Genomic DNA, 19,956 nt, shown 5'->3' with positions numbered 1-19,956 from the left:
GTGTTACAGTATCATGCATGAAAAGCAAGCTGCTGCTCCCAAGTGCAAACATGGAGTTTAGGCTAAACACTTCCTCCTCAGGTTGTCATCCCTTCTTTCATAAATTATTTCAACATAACCAAGAGTAGAAGCAGCTGACTAGTAAAACATATGAAGTTCACCTTTTACAATGTGACCCATATTCTTAAAGTAATGGAATACTTTGGACCTTTAGCATAAGGAAGGTTCAATAAACACTGCAAAGGATTTTTACATTCTTCTATTTCATTTACATCTTTAGAAAGAAAATTCTATATTTTAACTTGCTAACTAATGAATCACCATCTGGAGACACTGTCTTTTCACCCAAACAATGATTAGCAGAATATTGCATCAGTCCTAGATAAACAAGACAGGACAAAAAGCTCATTTTAGAAGAGCATTAGGATTCATAAGTCTTTTCTATTTAGTGAAAAGAATCCACACACAAATATTCATGAAGGACTCCTTGACCTCGACTTAATCACAACAAATGTAATCCAGCTGTAAGGCTTGGAAGTTGACTTTTTATTGGTATGAAGCCGTATTTGTTCAGAGACTACAATTAGAAGCTCCGTTATTAATGCTTCAACATCTGGAGTTTTTGACACATGAACAGCATCAGAGCTCTGGTCTCTGTCCAGACAGGAAGAATTTAGCTGAAACAGCCCAGGTGGGCTATGAGATTAAGCAGTCCACTTACACCCTGAAACATTCCAGACACCAAAAAGCTGGCTTTCATCTTTGCACTACCTCAGTAAGAGCGGAGCCCCCTCCACTAATGCAATATTCCAAAAGCCATTGCAACTATGACTGTCAAGTCAGGTCTCAGATGAAAGCTACTACCACCAAAGGACACAATTTTCTCCCCCCCACCCCCCATGCTGCCAAGGAAGAATGTTAAAAAGACCGCTGTTTGGTGTGGAAAGCAGGTCAGTAAAGACTCCACGTGTGGCTGGAGGAATCCTCAGTACCAAGCCGCTTTCCACACACACAAATTCAGTCCATCTTCTCTTTCTGGACCAGCTTGGGTGCATCTACAAAATCCTTGCCATTGTAAAGGATGATAGCAAAAGTTCCAAAGCTTGCACTTCCCCAGAAAAGCACATAGGCCAGTGTCTCAGTCCATGTATCACCTATTAAGAATCAGATAAGCACTTTAGTTCCTTATCTACAATTACCAGAGATATTTTTTTTTTAGTACAAAAGCAAAATGTTTCAAGCCCTCCCTCAGAGATCCGCTGTCAAATGAAGTTAGAAGTCCTTCATGGGTAGTGAGGTCTTTTCTTCTTCTATTTACTTATCTAGGAAAAACGTGTTTGCCACACGGTTCTTAGAACACTTTGAACAGACAGCTACACAAGTCAGAATCAAGAACTCTATTGGCACTAAAGTTAGAAAAATCAAGGCAAAAGCAGAAGGCAAAAACCTTCACAGCTCCCAACACAGGTTTAGATTAGGGGGATGCCCATGAGAATAGGCTTATGCCTACATCTGACTTCTCTGAACTTTCTGCCCAGAATTAGGTAGATATTCTTCTAGGGATTCATATAGCCTATAATAAAAGCTGTATTAAATAAATTGAACTCAATAGTGACTTACCAGCCATCAGCAAACAAATAATGCACATGGAGAAAGCAACCACCATAATAATAGGCAACTGGGAAAAGAGAAAAAGAATAATCACTTAATATAGTAGCACATATATTCCTTAATTTCCTTTAAAACGGCTGTACTGCAAAGCTATTTACTTGCTTTGCAATGAAGTTGCTTTAATTCCTGATTCACTTGCAGTCAGGTACAAATAAAATTTTGGATAGTTCCAAAATTTGGAAGAGTGTGTTCAATAACTATGTTAAGAATTAAAATACACCTTGTATCTATTAAAAAAGAGGTTGAGGTTTGTGTTTTGTTTTTTAAAAAAAAAACCAAACAAACACCAGCCACTAGTTAAACCCATAGTCACCAAATCCCATTTCACAAGTCAGAAAGGGAGAAAAAAAAAAAATGCTTTTTTGTGTTACAGTCTATGCTTTTGCATGAAGTATGACAAGAGATCTTCATAAGCTTCTTCTGCAGAAGGAAAGTCGTTGATGGTAGCTAGTAGAATTTCTCCCTTTCCATGTGATGAAGCAAATTTTTAAAAATAAGGCAAGTAGCACTTTCTCAATACCTCAAGGACACTCCATTTTCTGTCAAGGGAACAGTCTGGGTTTAGTCCTATGAACAGGTATCATAGAAACACAACCAGATATAGTGATGCTTCATTACTAAACAGACAAGTTCTACTTAGTCACATGAAGCAAGTGACTAAAAGGTTACATGTGTTTCTCCAATCCTGAATAAAGTCTCCATACTCACAGCTAAGAACTTCCAGTCTTTCTTGACATGTAGAGGACTAGCAGGTTCTACTTCATCCACTGAATAATTTCCAAGAAAAAGATCAATCGCATCCTAGAAGATAAATGGAGAGCAAGAGTTAAAATACACAGCAATGTTTATCAAATACATTTCCACAAAGTTAAAAGCCTAACTTACTTGTCTAAATCCATCAGAAAAGTTATTTTTGTAGTAACGTATTAATGAGTTCCAGCCATCCATTATTAAGCCCCACTGAGTCCTCTTCCCAGTTCTGCAAAAAGAAGTTTTGAAAAAAATATTTAAATATAGATTTATAAATTCAGGGAGATAATTTCAGACTTGGAGTTCTTTCATTGTTCAAATGTGTACTATGTTTAATGAATACCTGCATGTAAATACATTTATCTTGTGACACCTCTGCATCATTACCACACATACATGTAACAGAGTTTGAAAGTAAATTACACGTCTCTCCATCCCACAATATAAATGTGCCGTGAAGAGGCACATTTTCTTGATTTCCAGATAGCCTTCTCTCCTTTCCCATAAACACAGCAAAGAATGGTGTTCTTGTGTAGATTTTAGTCTAACATTTTACGAGTTGAACCATTGCAAAACTCCTTAGTGGCCTAAGCCCCAAAATAATGACCTTTTCAGATATGAAGACTTAAAGAAAATCCCAAACATGCCCCAAACCCCAGAAGGTCTTTACAAGAAAGGCTGACTTGCCTTGTGTAATCTGTCTTTAAGGCACCAGTTCCAGCATATTGTTTGGCACAAGCATTAGCATTATCAGCCCATGCTGTGAATAGGAAAACATTAAGAAAGATTAAGGAAGTTATGTACTCTGCTTGGAAAAAAAACTATTGTTTGAACTCCGTAAACAGCCTACCATTTTTGTAGATTTTCTCAAAGTCTGCTTGCTCTTCAATTCTTTGTCCAACATGCAGAACACCTAGCCTCTAAAACAAAGAGCATATTGAGGATATAAAAATTAGGATTTTCTTTCAGAAAAAGCTATATTTATTAAACTAGAGTCTGGCCAATGGATTTTAAGGAAGTCGCACAGTAACTCAAGTATGCAAACTTTTATTGAAGTGTTAAAATTACTTTTCTGCTCCAAACAGAAAGCTTCTCTCCTTTTCCAGCTTGTTAAACAAGAATAAAGTATTTACCTGAAGCTGGGCTTGAAGAGATCGGCGTGCTAATAAGCTCTGAACCACATTAGTCCGATCAAGGCAGTCCATGCAGTTACTGCGGAACGTTCCCTCCTGCTGAGTCACAATTTTACCATCGGAATCAACTAGAAAATAACTAACACACACAATCCACCTAAGCATTTATAGATAACAGTCCATATAAATGACATTTTCAAAAGTAAATATATTAGCAAGCAAAACACAGTTGTCTTGAGCACTCAAGTTCTTAGCCATGTCTTTGAACTCTGATGCCTCCCTGAATTCCTCCCCTCTGACATTGGTAAAAGGCATCGATACATGAACATTTAGTAATCTCAGGGCAGTATTCCCTCTCAGCATTCAGGCAGCCAGCCAGAAATAGAGTTATATGCTACTGGGAAGAGCAGCTTCTGGTGCTAAATCAGTGATTTTTTTTTTTTTCCCAGTTATTATAGGGTCCTGGCTCTACAGATACCAAGATCATTAGCAGAGTGTAACAGGAGAAGTAAACAGATTTGTATATACCTGGTCTCTTGGTTCAATCCAGTCACCACTGCATAAAAAGCTGTAAGTTGGTATATAACTATGTAATTATAAACTTTGAAATCTGACTAGCACATGATCCTCTGTTAATGTACAGCACTTTAAGATTATGTAGCCTTAGAGTCATGCAGTACTAAAATAAAGAGCCTTAGAAGCATATGCATTTACTTTGCTCAGTCCTGTGTTAACAAGACCCATTTTTGTAATTCTTTGAGAACGAGCTTTGTTAAACCAAGTTTTACATTGTTGTATGATTAAAGGAGAAAAGAACACCTGTGAAATCTTAATTTTCTCCCTTCTCCCCCTAGGCTTTGCCTAGAACTGATAATAGGATAATTTGTGTAGTTGAAGAGCAGACATTTCTGGTTAATAGGATAGTTTAAGTACTGCATCTCCTCCAAGTGCTCCAAAAAAATTAAAAACAAACAAAACCCCCCACCAAACCCAACATCCCCCGCCTGCCAACCCAGCAAGGCAACTCTCCTTTCTGACAGGTCTGTCAGAAGTGGATTTAGCCTGCAGACAGTAGAGTTTACCTCCATAGAACTGTTTACCTCCCTCAGGGCTGCAGAATTATTTTCTAAGAATATCAGAACTCAGACTTTTCTGCTCCTATTTAAGCAACTCTAGATCACAGAATCACAGAATGTTAGAGATTGGAAGGGACCTCGAAAGATCATCTAGTCCAATCCCCCTGCCGGAGCAGGACACCTAGATCAGATCACACAAGAACGCATCCAGGCGGGCTTTGAATGTCTCCAGAGAAGGAGACTCCACAATGAAACAAAACAAGACGAAGTAGAGCCAACCTAACCTTGAAGAGCTTTCATTTTTGTATCTTGTTTTAGAGACACATGAATTTTTCCCCTTCATTTCAAGAAAACCTGGTTCTTTTGTAAGCCTCCAACGGCAGGTGACAGTGAACAAGTTACATGATTCAGTACTCATGCTAAGAATAAAGGATCCTTGCTGCGTAGGCAACCTACATGCTTATTTCTCCTTATCTGAAGTGCTGAAAGCTAATTTATTCTTCAGCTCTTCAAGTGTGGGGTTTTTTTGGGTGGTGGGCAGAGAATATTCACTATCATCTAATTAATTTATACTATTCCCACAGCCTTCATTCCAGTCAAGAGATTTCATTCATGACACTCCTATTCTAGTTCACAGCTCACCTCATTTTTTTTTTTCAAGTGTGGGGTTTTTTTGGGTGGTGGGCAGAGAATATTCACTATCATCTAATTAATTTATACTATTCCCACAGCCTTCATTCCAGTCAAGAGATTTCATTCATGACACTCCTAATTTTTTTTTTTTTAGATAGAATATACCACTGACAGTTTTGTAATGTTTTATCTGATCTGCTTTGTGCTTTAGGCACAAGACTGCAGGAACAGGAAGGAAGCAATCAGAAAAGCAGAACAAAGTAAACGGTTTCCTAACAATCCACACATCTACAAAGACCAAGAAGTGATTAAAATACAATTGTGGGACTGAAAGATTTGAGTTGATTTGGACATTTAGTCTACTTTTATATGACCAAACAAAATGACAATTTGTTTCCTTGTGGGTTACTTATGTTAGCAAGAGCTATCAATCAGTGCAGTGCCAAGGTTTGGTGCCACAAACAACGTGATAAAGAAAACACTTTTTAAAAGAGAACAGTGCTCACGGAAGGAGTACTAAATGTTTGACACTATGTAGAGGAACAGTTTGCTGTCAACAACACATGGAATTACTCTTGGGTAAAAATATCACCTAAAGAGACTTTTTTCTAAAATAGCTTCAGTTGTATGCACACTCATTTCTTCGTCTAACCTTTTACCCAAAGGTACAAAGGCAGCTCTTGAGTTACAACACAAGGTTGCTACAATTCTCAGAATCATTTTATTGGGACATTAAAAGGGCCCTACATCTTAACCACTGCCAGGTAATCTCACACATGATATCAGCGAGATACCAGAGATATGCGTCTTTACAGAAGATTACAGGTCTGCTTTACTGCTTTACCTTAACCCAAGACAATAGCAATCATGAGAAAGTGGTCTCAGTTTAACAGTACAGAAGAAAAAGAACTGCAGAGCCTTACCTGAACTCATCTTGCTGTTCTGCTAGTTGATCCACCAAAATCTGTAGTCGATCCCACCTCATCCGACTGCACTCTTTATGGAAGTCAAATGCTACGTATCTGTTTGGAGAGAGAAGCATCTTTTCAGATTACATATGTATGGCAGTGAGGGTCTCAGAAAACCCCCCAGAGAAAGGCTGATCTGTAAATCAACAGTGATAGAGGATTCGTTTTTCTTCAGAGATGGCTTCCAGCAAGCACCTGTGCATTTTGTCAGCGCTCTGTAATCTCCCTGAGGCTGCACTCTTAGTGTGCATGGTGACTGCATTTGTATTTATTTACAAAATGACACTACTCTGGGGAAGCATATATTCAGTTCCAAGTTACTCATTCTATGTTCTGGCTGGTATTTTTCCTCCAGAAAGTACAGAAGGAACATGCATCTGATTTAATATCTCTCTTTTTTCCCCATGAGGATTCTTTTGCCCTCCTCTCTTCCAAGCAACTGCATTGTCAACTTCAGTTCACTTTGAAAGATACACAGGTGTTGAAATGCAGCATTATTTACTGGCATGCAGCATAATTCGCTTGATAGCTCTCTAGAAACCTGAGACAGGTTCTGTTTAAACACCTAACCTATGCTGTCATAAGAAAATTACACAGCTACTGTGTACATTTTTTTTTAAATTCACATTTGCTGTAAATTACAGGGCATTACATTCTTCCCTGCAAGTAGCATACTATTACTTCAATACTGGCATGACCATTGTCTCTGAGCTCCCTTCTCCATTCTGTCTCTTCTCTTTGTCTCATATTCTCTTCACGGTCTCACTTCTGCTTAGAATGTGAGCTCTGAGGTAGGGGCATTGGCCATATGCAAGTTACTTCATAAAAATAAAACTCAAACAAATCAGGCAGTTGGTGAAGGCTCCCAAAGAACTGCTCACTGTGGGGCTCAGAGGCAACGCTCAAGTTTTAACACAGCATGTCTTGTTTCACTTCACACATACCTGACCATTCCATTTGCCATGCTGTTTACCATTTTTGCAAATGTTTGCTCAAGAGGTTTCTCTGAACCTTTTTGGTTAACCTGGGAGAAAGAAAGGAAAAAAAAAAACAACCAGTATTCTTCAAGAGCCTGCTTAAAAGAAAAGCTTTTTCAGGAAGAACAAGTGAAAGCATACCAAGTTGACAATCATTTGTTTTCCATAGCTAATTATTTGTGAGTCAAAATGTCTTTGGAAGCCATCCATCTAGAAGAGAAAGGAAATGTGTTCACAGATGTACACTACTATTAAAATCCGTGATTTACAAGAAATCTCTATAATCATCTTTTTGATTATACCCCCACTGATGTCTGGATTTTTTTTCAGGCTCTGAACTCATCTTAAGGAGTACAAGGCTTCTTGCTACTACTTTTTAAACATAAAGCTCAATACAATATTGCCGATTTTTATTCTTCTGATTACAGTTTGTTAGCCTATCACACAAACATGATCCCAAACATACATTAAAACCCCAAGACACAACAAACTCACATACATGATTTACTGACTTGCTGATCTGTGGCTTTGGTTTATACTTGAGGTTTGGTCTTTGAGACCAGAAAAAGGGAATTGATCCACGGGTCTGCAAAAGAATAGAAATAGTTTTAAACAACAAAAAAACTCACCAATAAAAAAAAAGCAGACTGGTTTAGTTTATTTCTGCACACGCGCATCTTACATATACTCTATATTTAGAAACATATAGCTACCTATCCATGCATCTTAAACGAGTGAGCAGTTTCTTACACTGGCTTTACCTGAACGAACGATGCTTTGCTCCCCTTGTAATGCACAATTTGTTCTGTTTCAACAAAGTTGGCAGCATGTCCTTCTGAATCAATACCTGCGTAGGAGAAAGACCTTGTTAACCAGCTCAGACTGGCTGCAGAACAGTGACAGTATTACCAGGAAAAAGGCTTCCGAACCCTTCCCTTTTAAGTGCTCACAGAAAGCAGGAAAATACCACAGAGCTGCCTGGAGATGGTAAATTGAACATACTTTAAGCAAAAGTTTAACATGATCTGTATAAATTTAACTTGAAGCAGCACAGTTGTGCTTAACACATTTTGATATTTATAGTCCTAGAAACCGAGCAGTTTAATACAAAATAAAATACGAACACTTTGACACTGAAATATTCACAATTCAATAGCAATAGTACTGCAGAACACAAGCAATTTCTTCAAAAGCATGTATGCTGGGACTAAGAACATAGAAAGTAAAGTGAATAAGGAAATGGATTTAAATTAACTTGAAACAATTAGAGGACAGCACTATTTAGGGCTCCCCTGCCAGCACCAAGGATTCTCAGTTTAGTTTACTGCTAGGCCAAAAGGGCTATTACACACTTGCATTTAACTCCAACAAGACCAGTGAATATTAAAAAACCTACAAAACTTTTGCGGTTATCTGTAGGAGGAATAAAGAACGGTTAATTTAAAAAAAAATGCCAGAACATGCTTCAGTGCATTGTACAGGTTCACAACATTTTATTTGGAGCAAGGATCTCTTGAGACACAGTATTATAAATATTTTTAAAAGTCATTATACAGCAGTTACTCTTACAGGTTAAGTCACACGTATAGATGGAATTCACATTATTAAAAAAAATTGCTATTTTACCTCTTACATAGTAGCGTACACCAGCCCTGAAACAGCTTCTTCTGGAAATAAGCAGCCAGTCAAAACACTTGCCATTAATTGAACAAGAGTGCATAGTGATAACTAATGAATAAGGAAAAACCCCCAAGGTTTCATTAGGGTATTTTTACATAGCAAGAGGTAGGAAACAACAAGGAACCAAGTGATCACATTCAAAGAAACTTTGAAACATTTCTCACACCAATAACAGTTGAACATTAATTAGAATTACAGCAAAACATACACCACTTATGCTAATTATTTACATAGTGAAAATAGGACAGAGGAAGGTGTTAATTGCAGTGTGGCAATTGCTAACTGCAATCTACCCAGAACCTGCACGATAAGGGGTTGGGTTGTTCCAACAGTTCCCTTTTGCTATCTTTCCTTGCCTCTCCACCTACCCCCACAACATTTTCCATTAAATGGAGAGCATTTGCCATATTCGTCTTAACCTTCAATCCCATTGAAAGACAAGTTATGCAAATCATGCCATAAAATCATTAAATACATTAAGCCTTAAAAGCAGAATATTCAAGTGAGTTTAATCTATGACTGGGCTATCAAACAATATGTAATGCTCCTAACTGAACTACAATTTAATTCTGACACTGTGTTCTATGTTATAGTTGCCAATATAACCTATAGAACAGTCCCATCAGCAACCATTCTGCTGTTAGACTGACATATTCAGCACTTCCACAAATAAAAGGATACATCCATGCATCACAGGCGTAGCAAACCTATGGATCTGAAACACAGACACAAATACATGTCAAAAATGTCAAACACTATCAGCCAGAAGAGACAAGTGAGTGACTATGCTTTACCTAGGAGATTTTTTGATAGTTTTATATACTTTATACCCTTTACTTTTTATTTAGGATGTAATAATTCTTTCTAAGGAAAAAAAAAGTTCAAAGAAAACAGCAACATACACAACCCTTACTAGCAGCAGGGAAAAAAGTGAAAGTCTAATCCTACTCAAGTGACCTTGAGTCAAAAAAACCAAGCTGCTTTGTCCTGCTATACATGGCATTTACTGCTCTATACACATGCCAGATACAAAGCAGTACACACTGAAAACCTTTTGGTATGGTATTTGCTGTGCCTCCACAGTAGGATGGAAGCAAAGATAGCAGTAAACAACGCAGATTTCAGTACGGAATACATCTGTGTGATGAATACTTGAAATGCTTGTTCCAGGGTTTTTCCCATCCAGCCACTCCTGAATAACTTGATCTTTCAAAAAAAACTTAAAATTAAAATTTCCCAATACTAGAAGTCAGAAATACCACATCTCATTACCTAAAGCTGTTACTATAGCAAGCCGCCTGTAGTCAATATGAGGTCACACTTCCCCTCACCTGCCAGTTATCTCCCTTTTCAACTTCTGTGTTTTGCCTTCTACATCTGTTTTCACCAACCAGCCACACTTGGCTTGCTCTGCTGTTCCCACCACAGCTTCTCTCTCATTTCCCAACCTTTGTTTGCTTAGCACCATCCAAACCATCCACTCAGTCATATGCCTCTGGAATATGCACAACAGCCCTTTGCTAACTTATATCTGCACATTCCAGAGGCACTGCACAATCCAGCCTTTTAGAACTGTGCCGTCTGATGTAAGAGTACATCTCCACAGGTTACCAAGACAGAAATAGCAGCAGTGCCTCATTCCCTTTGATACATGATAAGTACTGATGGAGACAAAAGGTTGCTGTAGTGCATACAATTTGAGAAGTTTAACACACATCCAAAATCTCGAGTAGGAAGCAGCTCAGATCAGTCTGGCCATGGAGGTACTGTGGTTGTGGCTCATGGTCACGCACTTGTATCTGCCGGACTAAGTGAATTCAAAGGTTACACTCTGCTAGTCTTCATCTGAAATAAACGGAAAGAATCTAAACTTTCAGTCTTACTCTCAATTACCAGCTTTATGACCTATTCACTAGACAAATGGAGGTAAAATTGCACTCATGAAGAAAGGTGCTAGCCTGTCTTAGAAAGAAGCAATGAGCTGAACTTTGCCTATACCTAGAGATAAATAAGCAGCTAAACTTCAAAGAAGCTGAAGAAGTATATGCTGTGCAGTCCAACTTCCCTTTGGTTTATATGAGCATGGTCTTATCACAGTATCTTCAAACACAGACATTTCCGAACAGTCAGCTTTCTTATATGTTCTGCTGAGGATATTGACATCGATTTGGAAGTTTGAAAGCAGAAGACTGTCACTGTGCTAAACTACAAGATGAACGCCCACATTATACTAGGTTCTGGCTGTCTCAAATAGACAGAATTAGAGGAAACTGTTGTACAGTTACAGCAAAAGTATATTCATCCTCTATTAATACAATCATTACAAAGTGTTTACCTCTGGCTGAGCAGCAAATTCTCTAAGAAGATGTCCATTCCACACAAACCGTGGATCTGCCTGCAGCAAGAAAAAAATCAACATGCTTTTAGAGACTGCCGGTTTTGTTTAATTCAACATAAAGGGAATATCACAGTATCCATGAATTACACAAGTTTAGGTGAACAGATGTATATGGAGATGGAACGTCCTTCTCTCACCAGCACCATTCATAACCTCAACTAGAAATCTAAATAAAATGAAGATTGGAGAGAGTGCTAATTTTTGCTCGTTCTATTACAAGGATTTGCATCTAAGCAAGATGTAAATCTGTTTCTCTAGTTTAAATTAACAATTAAAATAGTCAAGCCATTTTTAGTTTAACAGACTGTAAATGTTTTAACAGTATCTGCTACCATTTAGCATATTAATTCATTGATAGAAAAAAAAAAAGGTGGTTTCATCTAGAGTGTCGTGAGACCACTGATTTCAGCAACATCATCCTAGGCTTTATATAAAGTTTTCTTTAGTTTGTGATAGTTTGTTTTGACATCATTTAAACACCAGCTGCATAAACTAAACTTAAGCCATGCAGAACTGATTGGCAATGTCTGAAACACAGACCCCAAGCAAAATTAAATCCTTACCCTCTCTAGGAGGCTCATTTCCTGAAACTCTGGGCTCGTGTTGGCTAACCGCTGCAGAGTGTGTGTTAGGTCATATGTTGTTGAGAAGTAGAATCCATCCACACTCAAGACATGACTAAGCATTGATAAAAATACTTTATTGTCCTGTAACTGTTGAGAGGAAAAAAAAGGACAGAAGAGCTCTTGTTTATTACCATCGAAATATCTTATTCTTAAGCTACCGCTACTTTTTGAAGTGATGTGATGAACTTCATTAGTGCTCTAGCAAGACATGACATCATCCAGAGATTACCAAACACGAAGGAAACCATGAGATTGCAGTTTTGATACCAGTTCACTAATAGCCTACCGCTAGCATACTGCAACCAAATTCTGCAAGAACAGTGGAGAACACAGAACAGTATTCCTGTGGGGTAAATAGCTACTGATATTAAACCAATAGTAGTGACTTCTGAACAAAAAGGAAGCCATTAGTTTCCTTGAAAACCATTCAGTAGAGACAAGATGGCAATGCAAAAGAAACTATATAACTTACTGTCAAGATTACCCCAATAACTAATCTGTGTTCTGGTTCAAGTTTTGATTAACCTAATTCATTTCCTGAAAGAGCACCAGATTCCCTTTTAGCTCCACTGGTCAGACACTTACTTACACAACCCTCAATATATCTGTTTTAAACAATCTTCATCTTTTCCCTTTGTTCAGTAGCCTGAACAGATCAGAGAAAAAAAGTATAGTTCAAAGAACTTCTAAATAATGCTCACAGTTTCACCAAATTAGGTCCTACGGTAGCAGATATTAACATACCATCCCCCCACCCTCCGCTAATCAACCCACCCACCTGAATATCAGTTAAGTGCAGCATAGTCTTTTTGTAGGAGAGGATGTCAAAGTCTGTTGCTTTCCAGATTGCATGACTAAAAATCTCACCTACTTTTTTCTTTTTTGTTATTACAATAAGATATGTGCCTGTAAATTAGAAAGAGCAAAGCTTAAAAAAAAGATACACATATTAAGAAAAGCAGCTTATAATCATACCAAAAAACTGAAACCAATAGGAAAGAGGGTGAGGTTTCTTCAAATTACATCTAGGACTTTATGCTAAAAGGAAATATTACTTCAGCAATTTTTTCCCCTAATAGTGTAACAGGTGAAGAATATTTACGCTTGTTAAAGATGCTGTATTGCTAGATATGGAACCAGTTTTACAGATAACAGCAAACTGTCTAACAACATTCAGCTAAACATTTAGTTTAACTGATACCATCTTTAGTTTGACAGCTGTATAATAACAATCAGTGCAAAGCTTCAGGAGGTGGAAAGAAAAACTAGGATATTAAAAGAAGTTACATACTTCTATATTTTATAAAATATTCAGTCAGATGAATGAAAAGTCATTATCCACATATTTTGCCTAAGTATTTTTAAAGGGCACAGTTCTGTTTTCCTTACCTGCCACCAATCGTATTGTTCCCAAAATACCATATATAGGCCTTGTAACAGCTGAAGGGGGAACATCTTTCTTAACTGAAAAGCAGAAGAAAAAAACCATCAAAATTTCAGACTGCTTTTTCCATTTCAGAAGACCTAGTTTACTTTTTGGCCTACCTCTGCAAAACTGCCAAAATCAGAATGTCGCAAGCGATATAGTATTCCAAACAACATGCTACAAGATCCAAAAGATATATAAATATCAATTAGAAGTCCCAGCATGTTAAACTTCCATCTATCCACACTTCTAGAACAGCAGACGGGATATTTGAGAAGTTTTAAAAAAAACCCCCAAACCACCCACGCCAGTTAGGCATTTTCCCAGAGCTTGGACAACAGGGAAAGATAGTACTTGATTCTTCCTTTGCTTTAAACACCTTGCAGGTTCATCTGATAAAACACCAGTAATGAGAACAGATGAAGACAAAAAAAACTCAGGACAGCTGTCTTCACAGTTTTGAAGGGACAACTTGGAAAGAGAAATTGAAATACCATACTATGACACCAAAATTATCAGTGGGATGGGCACACTGCTCTTATATGAGGTATACAAGAGACCTAACAAAAGGAAGAGAAGAACTGCTTTTATATTAATATAGTGTAGCATTTCTGTCTGTTTAGAGATGAGTAACACTGAGGTACAAACTGCTGAAGTATCAAAAAGGAAGTCATTCATTGTCTTCATTTTATGTTGTCATGTAATGAAAGTTCTTTGATTTTATGCGTTGGTTTCACATTCTTAAAAAAATAAACTAAAATTTTGAAAACCTCAGAATGCTTAAGACTGCTTGCACTGACATTTGAATCCAGATTTGCAACACAACTAAGTTTACAAGGAATGTTTTTTACTGTTCTTGTTCCTAGATGCTTTATGAAAATTCAGATTTCAGTATTAAATAAAAGACAGCACTGAGACAATTCAGCAAAAACTGCAGAAGCCCAGTGTTCAATCCTTCCCGTATTTATTCTTGGACTCATAGCACCAATCCCAACCAGCCTGGATGAGTCAGTTTGTACTGTTGTGATGCACATTCTTACCAAAAACAGACAAGCACTATCCCCCTGGTTACCCACAGCATCAATCCCACAGCGAGAAGCTGTTTCAAACAAAGTTCTTTGTAGGACAGAATACAAAGCACTATTCTAAAACAGTAACTAAAGATAAAACCAATTATCCCAGTATCAAGTTAGGGTTCTAAAGATCTCCTGGGAGTGCCCATACCAAAATAATAGATAAAAGAGGCCTATATGGAAAAATACTGGTGAGGAGAATACCTGTCAGGGTGACTTCCGTGGAGACTCTATCAATAGCGAGCACATCATCTGCTCCATCGTCACAGGCTTCCACGTAGAATTTCTCTGGTGTTATATGCCTTTAACAAAATGGATAGGAAACGGAACTTGTTTAGCAACACTTACTTTGGGTTTGTTTATTTACATTTCAGCTCTTCACAGGGTGAAGACAAAAATCTTAATCCTTATTTCAGCTGCAAAACCAAAATTCTCGCTGGATTGCTTCCCAACAGCCACTGATGCTGACAGTGCATAAAAAGCAAATCAAACTCAGTTACTGCAAAATACATGGCTTGGTTAATAATCCTGATTCTTATTGAATACAGGAAGTTAAAGAGACAAAAGTGAATTCGTGTACACAGTGGTCTACTATATAATTCCGGTAAGCTTGAACTATGTCACTTAGAATTCTGATAAGCCAAAACCAAACTTCAAAGTAAAGAGTTTTTTAATGAAACACTTGTCAGAAACTAAAGCACCACATCCCTGATGAAAGTATAGTAAACACAAAAATAATGTCCAAAATGACAAAAACACCTGTTTCACAGGGTGTTCCAAGTATTTATAAGTATCCACTAGAAACAACACATTAAAAAAAACCACAGAAGAATGAAAGTCATACACCAGTTTACTGCAGCAGGTGTCTCAGCATTCCCATTCCCCAGATTTGTTGGCCAGGTCTATGTGACACACAGCAGGTAACCTGTATTGTTCAGACTTCATACCTATCCTTCCTTTAGATAAACTTTGTCTTGTGCTGTACTGCGTACAGTTTAACAGTTTTCAGAAACATTCCTTAAAAATATACCTTGAGATACCTTCAAGAAGCCAGACAAGTTATACTGTGCAACAACCCAAGACTTATGTGGAAATTATTGCAGTTGTACATAGGAAATACTAAACAAACAATCCCAAAGACTCCTGAACAAGTGTTCTTAACTCTCATAATGACTTTTTAGTTTCAGGCTTGACAAGACTAGGGATGAGAGTTTCAAACATCTTGTTCTGAAAACTTATTCTACAGGACAGATATTTTTAGGCTCCTTCTCCCTAAGTATACCTTGCAATTCTTCACACATATTTTGTATTTTTTTTAATGCTTCAGAAAGCTGAATGAGAACCCTAACTTAGATCAGAAGAGCCCTCTGAAAGAGGTCTAGAAGATCTCTCTTAACATGTCTAACACCCCACCTTCCACCCACTAAAAGCAGGGCCAACTTTCAAGTCAAACCCTATTTCTTAGGGCATGTTTTGACTCTCCCCAAGGATAGTGATTCTACAGCTCCTCTGGGAAATTAGAGGAAAGCCAGAGGAGACCAAATGCTCAACTGAACTGAAAAAAACCAACGAAACCATAACACAACAAACTGTAAAGCAATTAACAGTTAACTGTTCATCAGGTAATTTAACTTCTTTAAAGAAAAATTAGTCTTTGGGTCCTAAAATAGGAGATACATGAACAACAGTCCCCATGCTAAATCAGCCTTCTTCATCTTTCACGTACATGTATGAAATGCTTTGTCTTTGAAACTAAAAACATCAGAGTAAGAAATGCAAACATGCAGTTCATTGAACACTGAAGCCTTGAAATCCCTGCTTGCTTCCACAGCTTCTGCTTTTTGATGAAGTGCACACGATCAGGAATCCGCAGATGGAGTAATTATGTACCTTTAATTAAATAAGGAACAGATGAAAGTCCAAATGCTAGTATTATAACAAAAATAATGATAAATAAATCCATATTTCCTAGAAGCCCATAATCTGTAGTTACTTTTTGAAACTAGTTTTCAAACACCAGGCTACATTCTGCTTTCATACAGCCTTTGTATTTGCCACTGGAGCTCGCCTTCTCCTTGGCTGCACTGTTGCTGCTGTCTGTAACCATCCAAAACATCAAGGGCTCTTCACAGCCATCACCTGCTTCCATTACAGCACATAAAACCTCTACAAAATCAGAGTTCCTCTCATTCACTGTTCTTTAACCCTGAACCCCATTATCGTGGCCTGCTTCTCAGTGTTGCTAAAGAACAGAGAGTGATAAATGGAAACAGTTGATACTGATATCATAACTCATGGTGCTCAGGAAAAGGAAAGGTATTGAAGCACTGCAACCACTTTTTAACTAAAAGGCAGTTTTTCAAATTTCAGCTCATGTTGCTGAAGCAGTCAAAAGGAGAGTCTATGTAAAAAGGGTACAGAGGCCACAATTAAAACTTGCTTTCAACTATCTTGCCTTTAAGAAGCAAAAAGAAAATTCAGTAAAACCCTCACCAAAGATTAAGCCTTTTGGATTTCTAGTTCCTTTAGTTCAGGCACTACCACTCTTGTAAAATCATTTGGATCACTGACATAAGCAAGTACACCTAGCAGTGTAGCAAAATGGGAGAAAACTTAATGGCTCTGTTGAAGTTAGTCCCCCTACTCTCCAGAACTGGGCTAAGTACTGCGTCGCAGCATAACTCTGTAGATGCAGGAGGTATTTTTAACACCGAGATTCCAGACTGTTCAACATGGGTCTGAGAAGAGAAAAAAAGGGCAAGAGCACCTATGACCAGTTAGAATATGAATGAGAGTTAACTCAGCACCTCTTTTTTCTGATATTTCTAGTTATTTCAGTAGCATTCAAGTCATGCTTTGAATAAAAACTGTTTTCCATATTTATAGTGAGTGCCTGAACAAAGCTGGTGTTATGTCAAGAGTGGTTTTCCTGCAAAGCTTTCTGAAAGTTCCTACAAAAGCAAAGACACTTTGAAATTACCTTAAAGCAGGAAGTTTCACAGTTTGTGTTTTTTTTTTCTTGTTAGCTACTTATATTAGGAAAGATTCATGCAATGCAGGTTTACTGTATTCCTGTGCTTCACAGGAAATGAACAGAGGAAGTCATCCTACCTCAAAACCCTTGAGCTGCATCTTTGGATCTTCTAAGAAAAACCATCTTCTGTTGTTTTAACTAACAGCTTTCATGGGTCTCTTTTTAAAGACATTGCCTTTGCTTTTTAAGCCATTCATCAAAACAAGAGTTGTTCTGTTTAATAATCCAAGGCAAAAGGCTGCCTTACAAAAGAAAGTGCTGATTCCCAACACAGAAACATAGAAGGAAAAAACAAAAACATTGCTTGCTTATACCATGTATAGGCAGCTTAATTTACAGTTAAGCAAGATAGTCTTTTTTTTAGTTTGTATATTTGTTATGAAGTTTAACTTCATTAGTTATTTCTAATGCAGTGTTGTACATCATGGAGATGATGCAGAGCTGCATACCAGATCTTAACTAGGCAGATCCTACAGATAAGAATATCCCTGTGTTCAGATATAGCACGAAAGAGGACCCACCATGCTCTAATGGCAACTAAAGATAGTGCTTCACTCAATATCACTTAAGACTTCTGGGCCTCCACAGCCAAAGCCTTACTTCAGCAATTGACTATTTCACCATCAATACTTAACATCTCCCTAATGCAGGAAACTCTTTGATATCAGCTTCTAAAAGCACATCCCGTACCCCGCAGCAACGCATTTGCTGTACTCGAGATCCTAAAGCGGTCTGCAGCGAGATATAGGGAAGACATCAGTATACACACACCGAGCCCCAACAGCGCGTTCAGTTACAGTGCTAACACACTGGTGGTTTCAACACTCCAGAGATTCCAGATTTTCTAGGTGAGCAGGTGTGCTAATTATACATCTAGAGTAAGTATTACTCCTTGAGCAGAAACAGCTCGAGGAACTGGAGCATCTCCCATGGAACAGTAGTTGTTGCAGGGAGGAGAAAGGGAGTATAACCCTAGGATTAAAAAAAACCCTAATGGAAATACCATTTAAAAACAAGAAAGGTACATATTAAAGGCACAGCTTCATAACTGCTTCCAGTTAAATTTCACTTAAGATGACAAATAATTTACTGCACAACTTTATGCCCTCCTCAGTCAACATCCCTGAGCTTCACCATCTTAGCCACTTAGACTAAGATTACATTAAAAAAAACAAAAACCAAAAAAGCCCCACAGAACTGCTAAATCCTCAAACTGAAGTCTATCCTGGATTCCTCAGAAGGATATTGTCCTTTGACCTTGGCCAACCTAGTAAGTTTGACTCATCACCCAAGTTGTGGCCCTATATCTTAAAATGCTTGGCAGAAAGTCTGCAGGCATTACCACAACTTGGTGTAAGAACAGGAAAAAAGTGCATGTTTTTCAGAACAGAAAACAGCTGTTTTCAAGTTTATGAAAAATTTCATGTTAAACTACATTTGACACAGCTTTGTTCTAAAAAGATCAAAACTTACTTTCAGTTAAGATTAAACTTGAAATGAAAGAATCCTCTAGTAGCCTGTACCCAGAAAGGTGCTTTTACTTAAAAAAAAAAAACAAACCCTCAGTAGGAAGGACTCTGTACTACAAGTCACACAACTGGTACTTACACAACTCACCTTTCCTCCTCTGCAGGCAAAAAGATCACAAGTCCAGCTTAAAGAAAGACAGATACTGTTTAGGTGACAAGAGGGGAAAAAAAGCTTTCTGCTAAACAAGCGAGTCTTTCAGCCACCACTGATGATCTTACTCCTCAGTAATACTTATCTCCGGTGCCTGTGTACCCTTCACAGAACTCTCTAATCAAAGTAAGGAAAGAAGCCCAGTGATTTCTAAACGCATAACAGCATTATGACAAAGTGTTTATACAGATCTCCAAGAAAGATCTAAGTATGTCTGCTCTCAATCCAGCAAGACGACCATCAAATGAAATTTAACAGAGCATTAAGTACAGTTAAATCAGGCTCAAAAACCACTCCGATCCTGCTGCCTGAAAGCAGCATCAGTAACTCAGTTACGGAGGTTCAAGCTAACATTTGGAGGTCAGAAGCCTGGAAATACTGTCAGGACACACAAGGACGTTTCACCGTTGGCTCCAGAGAGCCACGAAGAGTCTCATGCTCAGAGTAATTTTTTTTAGGAGTTTCAACCGGCCAGCGCAAGGGCTTACAACGGCAACACCTCTTCGGGTTCAACTCTGTATCGCTCTGCTTACGCAACTCCTTTTGCTTTATAAAAGGCAGAAAGCAAATATCTGGCGTACCCAGGTTCAAAGGGCTACATTCTCCCCTTTGTTCTAATTAAAGAAAAAAACAAATTACACCAGGAATCTAGAAGAACTTATTCAAGTCACAGCAGGCACTACACAGGAGAGTCCCCAAAGGTGAAAGCCATCACCCAGCATCAAAACCACCCCACAAAACCCCCAAACCTGTGCCCCACAGGACTGAGGGTAAGTGTGCTGAATAAACCTTCTGCTGGCAGGTAACACAGAGCTTCACATGAGCATCTCC

The 19,956-nt window shown here is 38.1% G+C and overlaps 1 protein-coding gene across 1 annotated transcript; it reads right to left on the bottom strand.

The window, feature by feature from the left end:
- Window positions 1-330: 330 nt before the first annotated feature.
- SACM1L (SAC1 suppressor of actin mutations 1-like (yeast)) lies at window positions 331-19,739 on the bottom strand (the record flags this gene model as incomplete). The annotated part of the gene is made up of 21 exons (XM_010085276.1): window positions 331-1,154; window positions 1,621-1,678; window positions 2,380-2,472; window positions 2,557-2,650; window positions 3,109-3,181; window positions 3,272-3,341; window positions 3,555-3,693; window positions 6,187-6,285; window positions 7,176-7,255; window positions 7,350-7,418; window positions 7,708-7,794; window positions 7,970-8,055; window positions 8,835-8,936; window positions 9,570-9,603; window positions 11,224-11,283; window positions 11,850-11,999; window positions 12,691-12,818; window positions 13,302-13,376; window positions 14,616-14,713; window positions 19,063-19,099; window positions 19,518-19,739. Coding segments are annotated over 21 exons (1,991 nt in total), but the record flags the coding sequence as incomplete, so codon positions are not given.
- Window positions 19,740-19,956: the final 217 nt, after the last annotated feature.

This window comes from Pterocles gutturalis, unplaced genomic scaffold, assembly GCF_000699245.1.
Source record: "Pterocles gutturalis isolate BGI_N339 unplaced genomic scaffold, ASM69924v1 scaffold43595, whole genome shotgun sequence".
NCBI lineage: Eukaryota > Metazoa > Chordata > Aves > Pterocliformes > Pteroclidae > Pterocles > Pterocles gutturalis.
The sequence above is the reverse complement of the archived record's forward strand: the minus strand, read 5'-3'. Positions and strand labels throughout refer to the sequence as shown.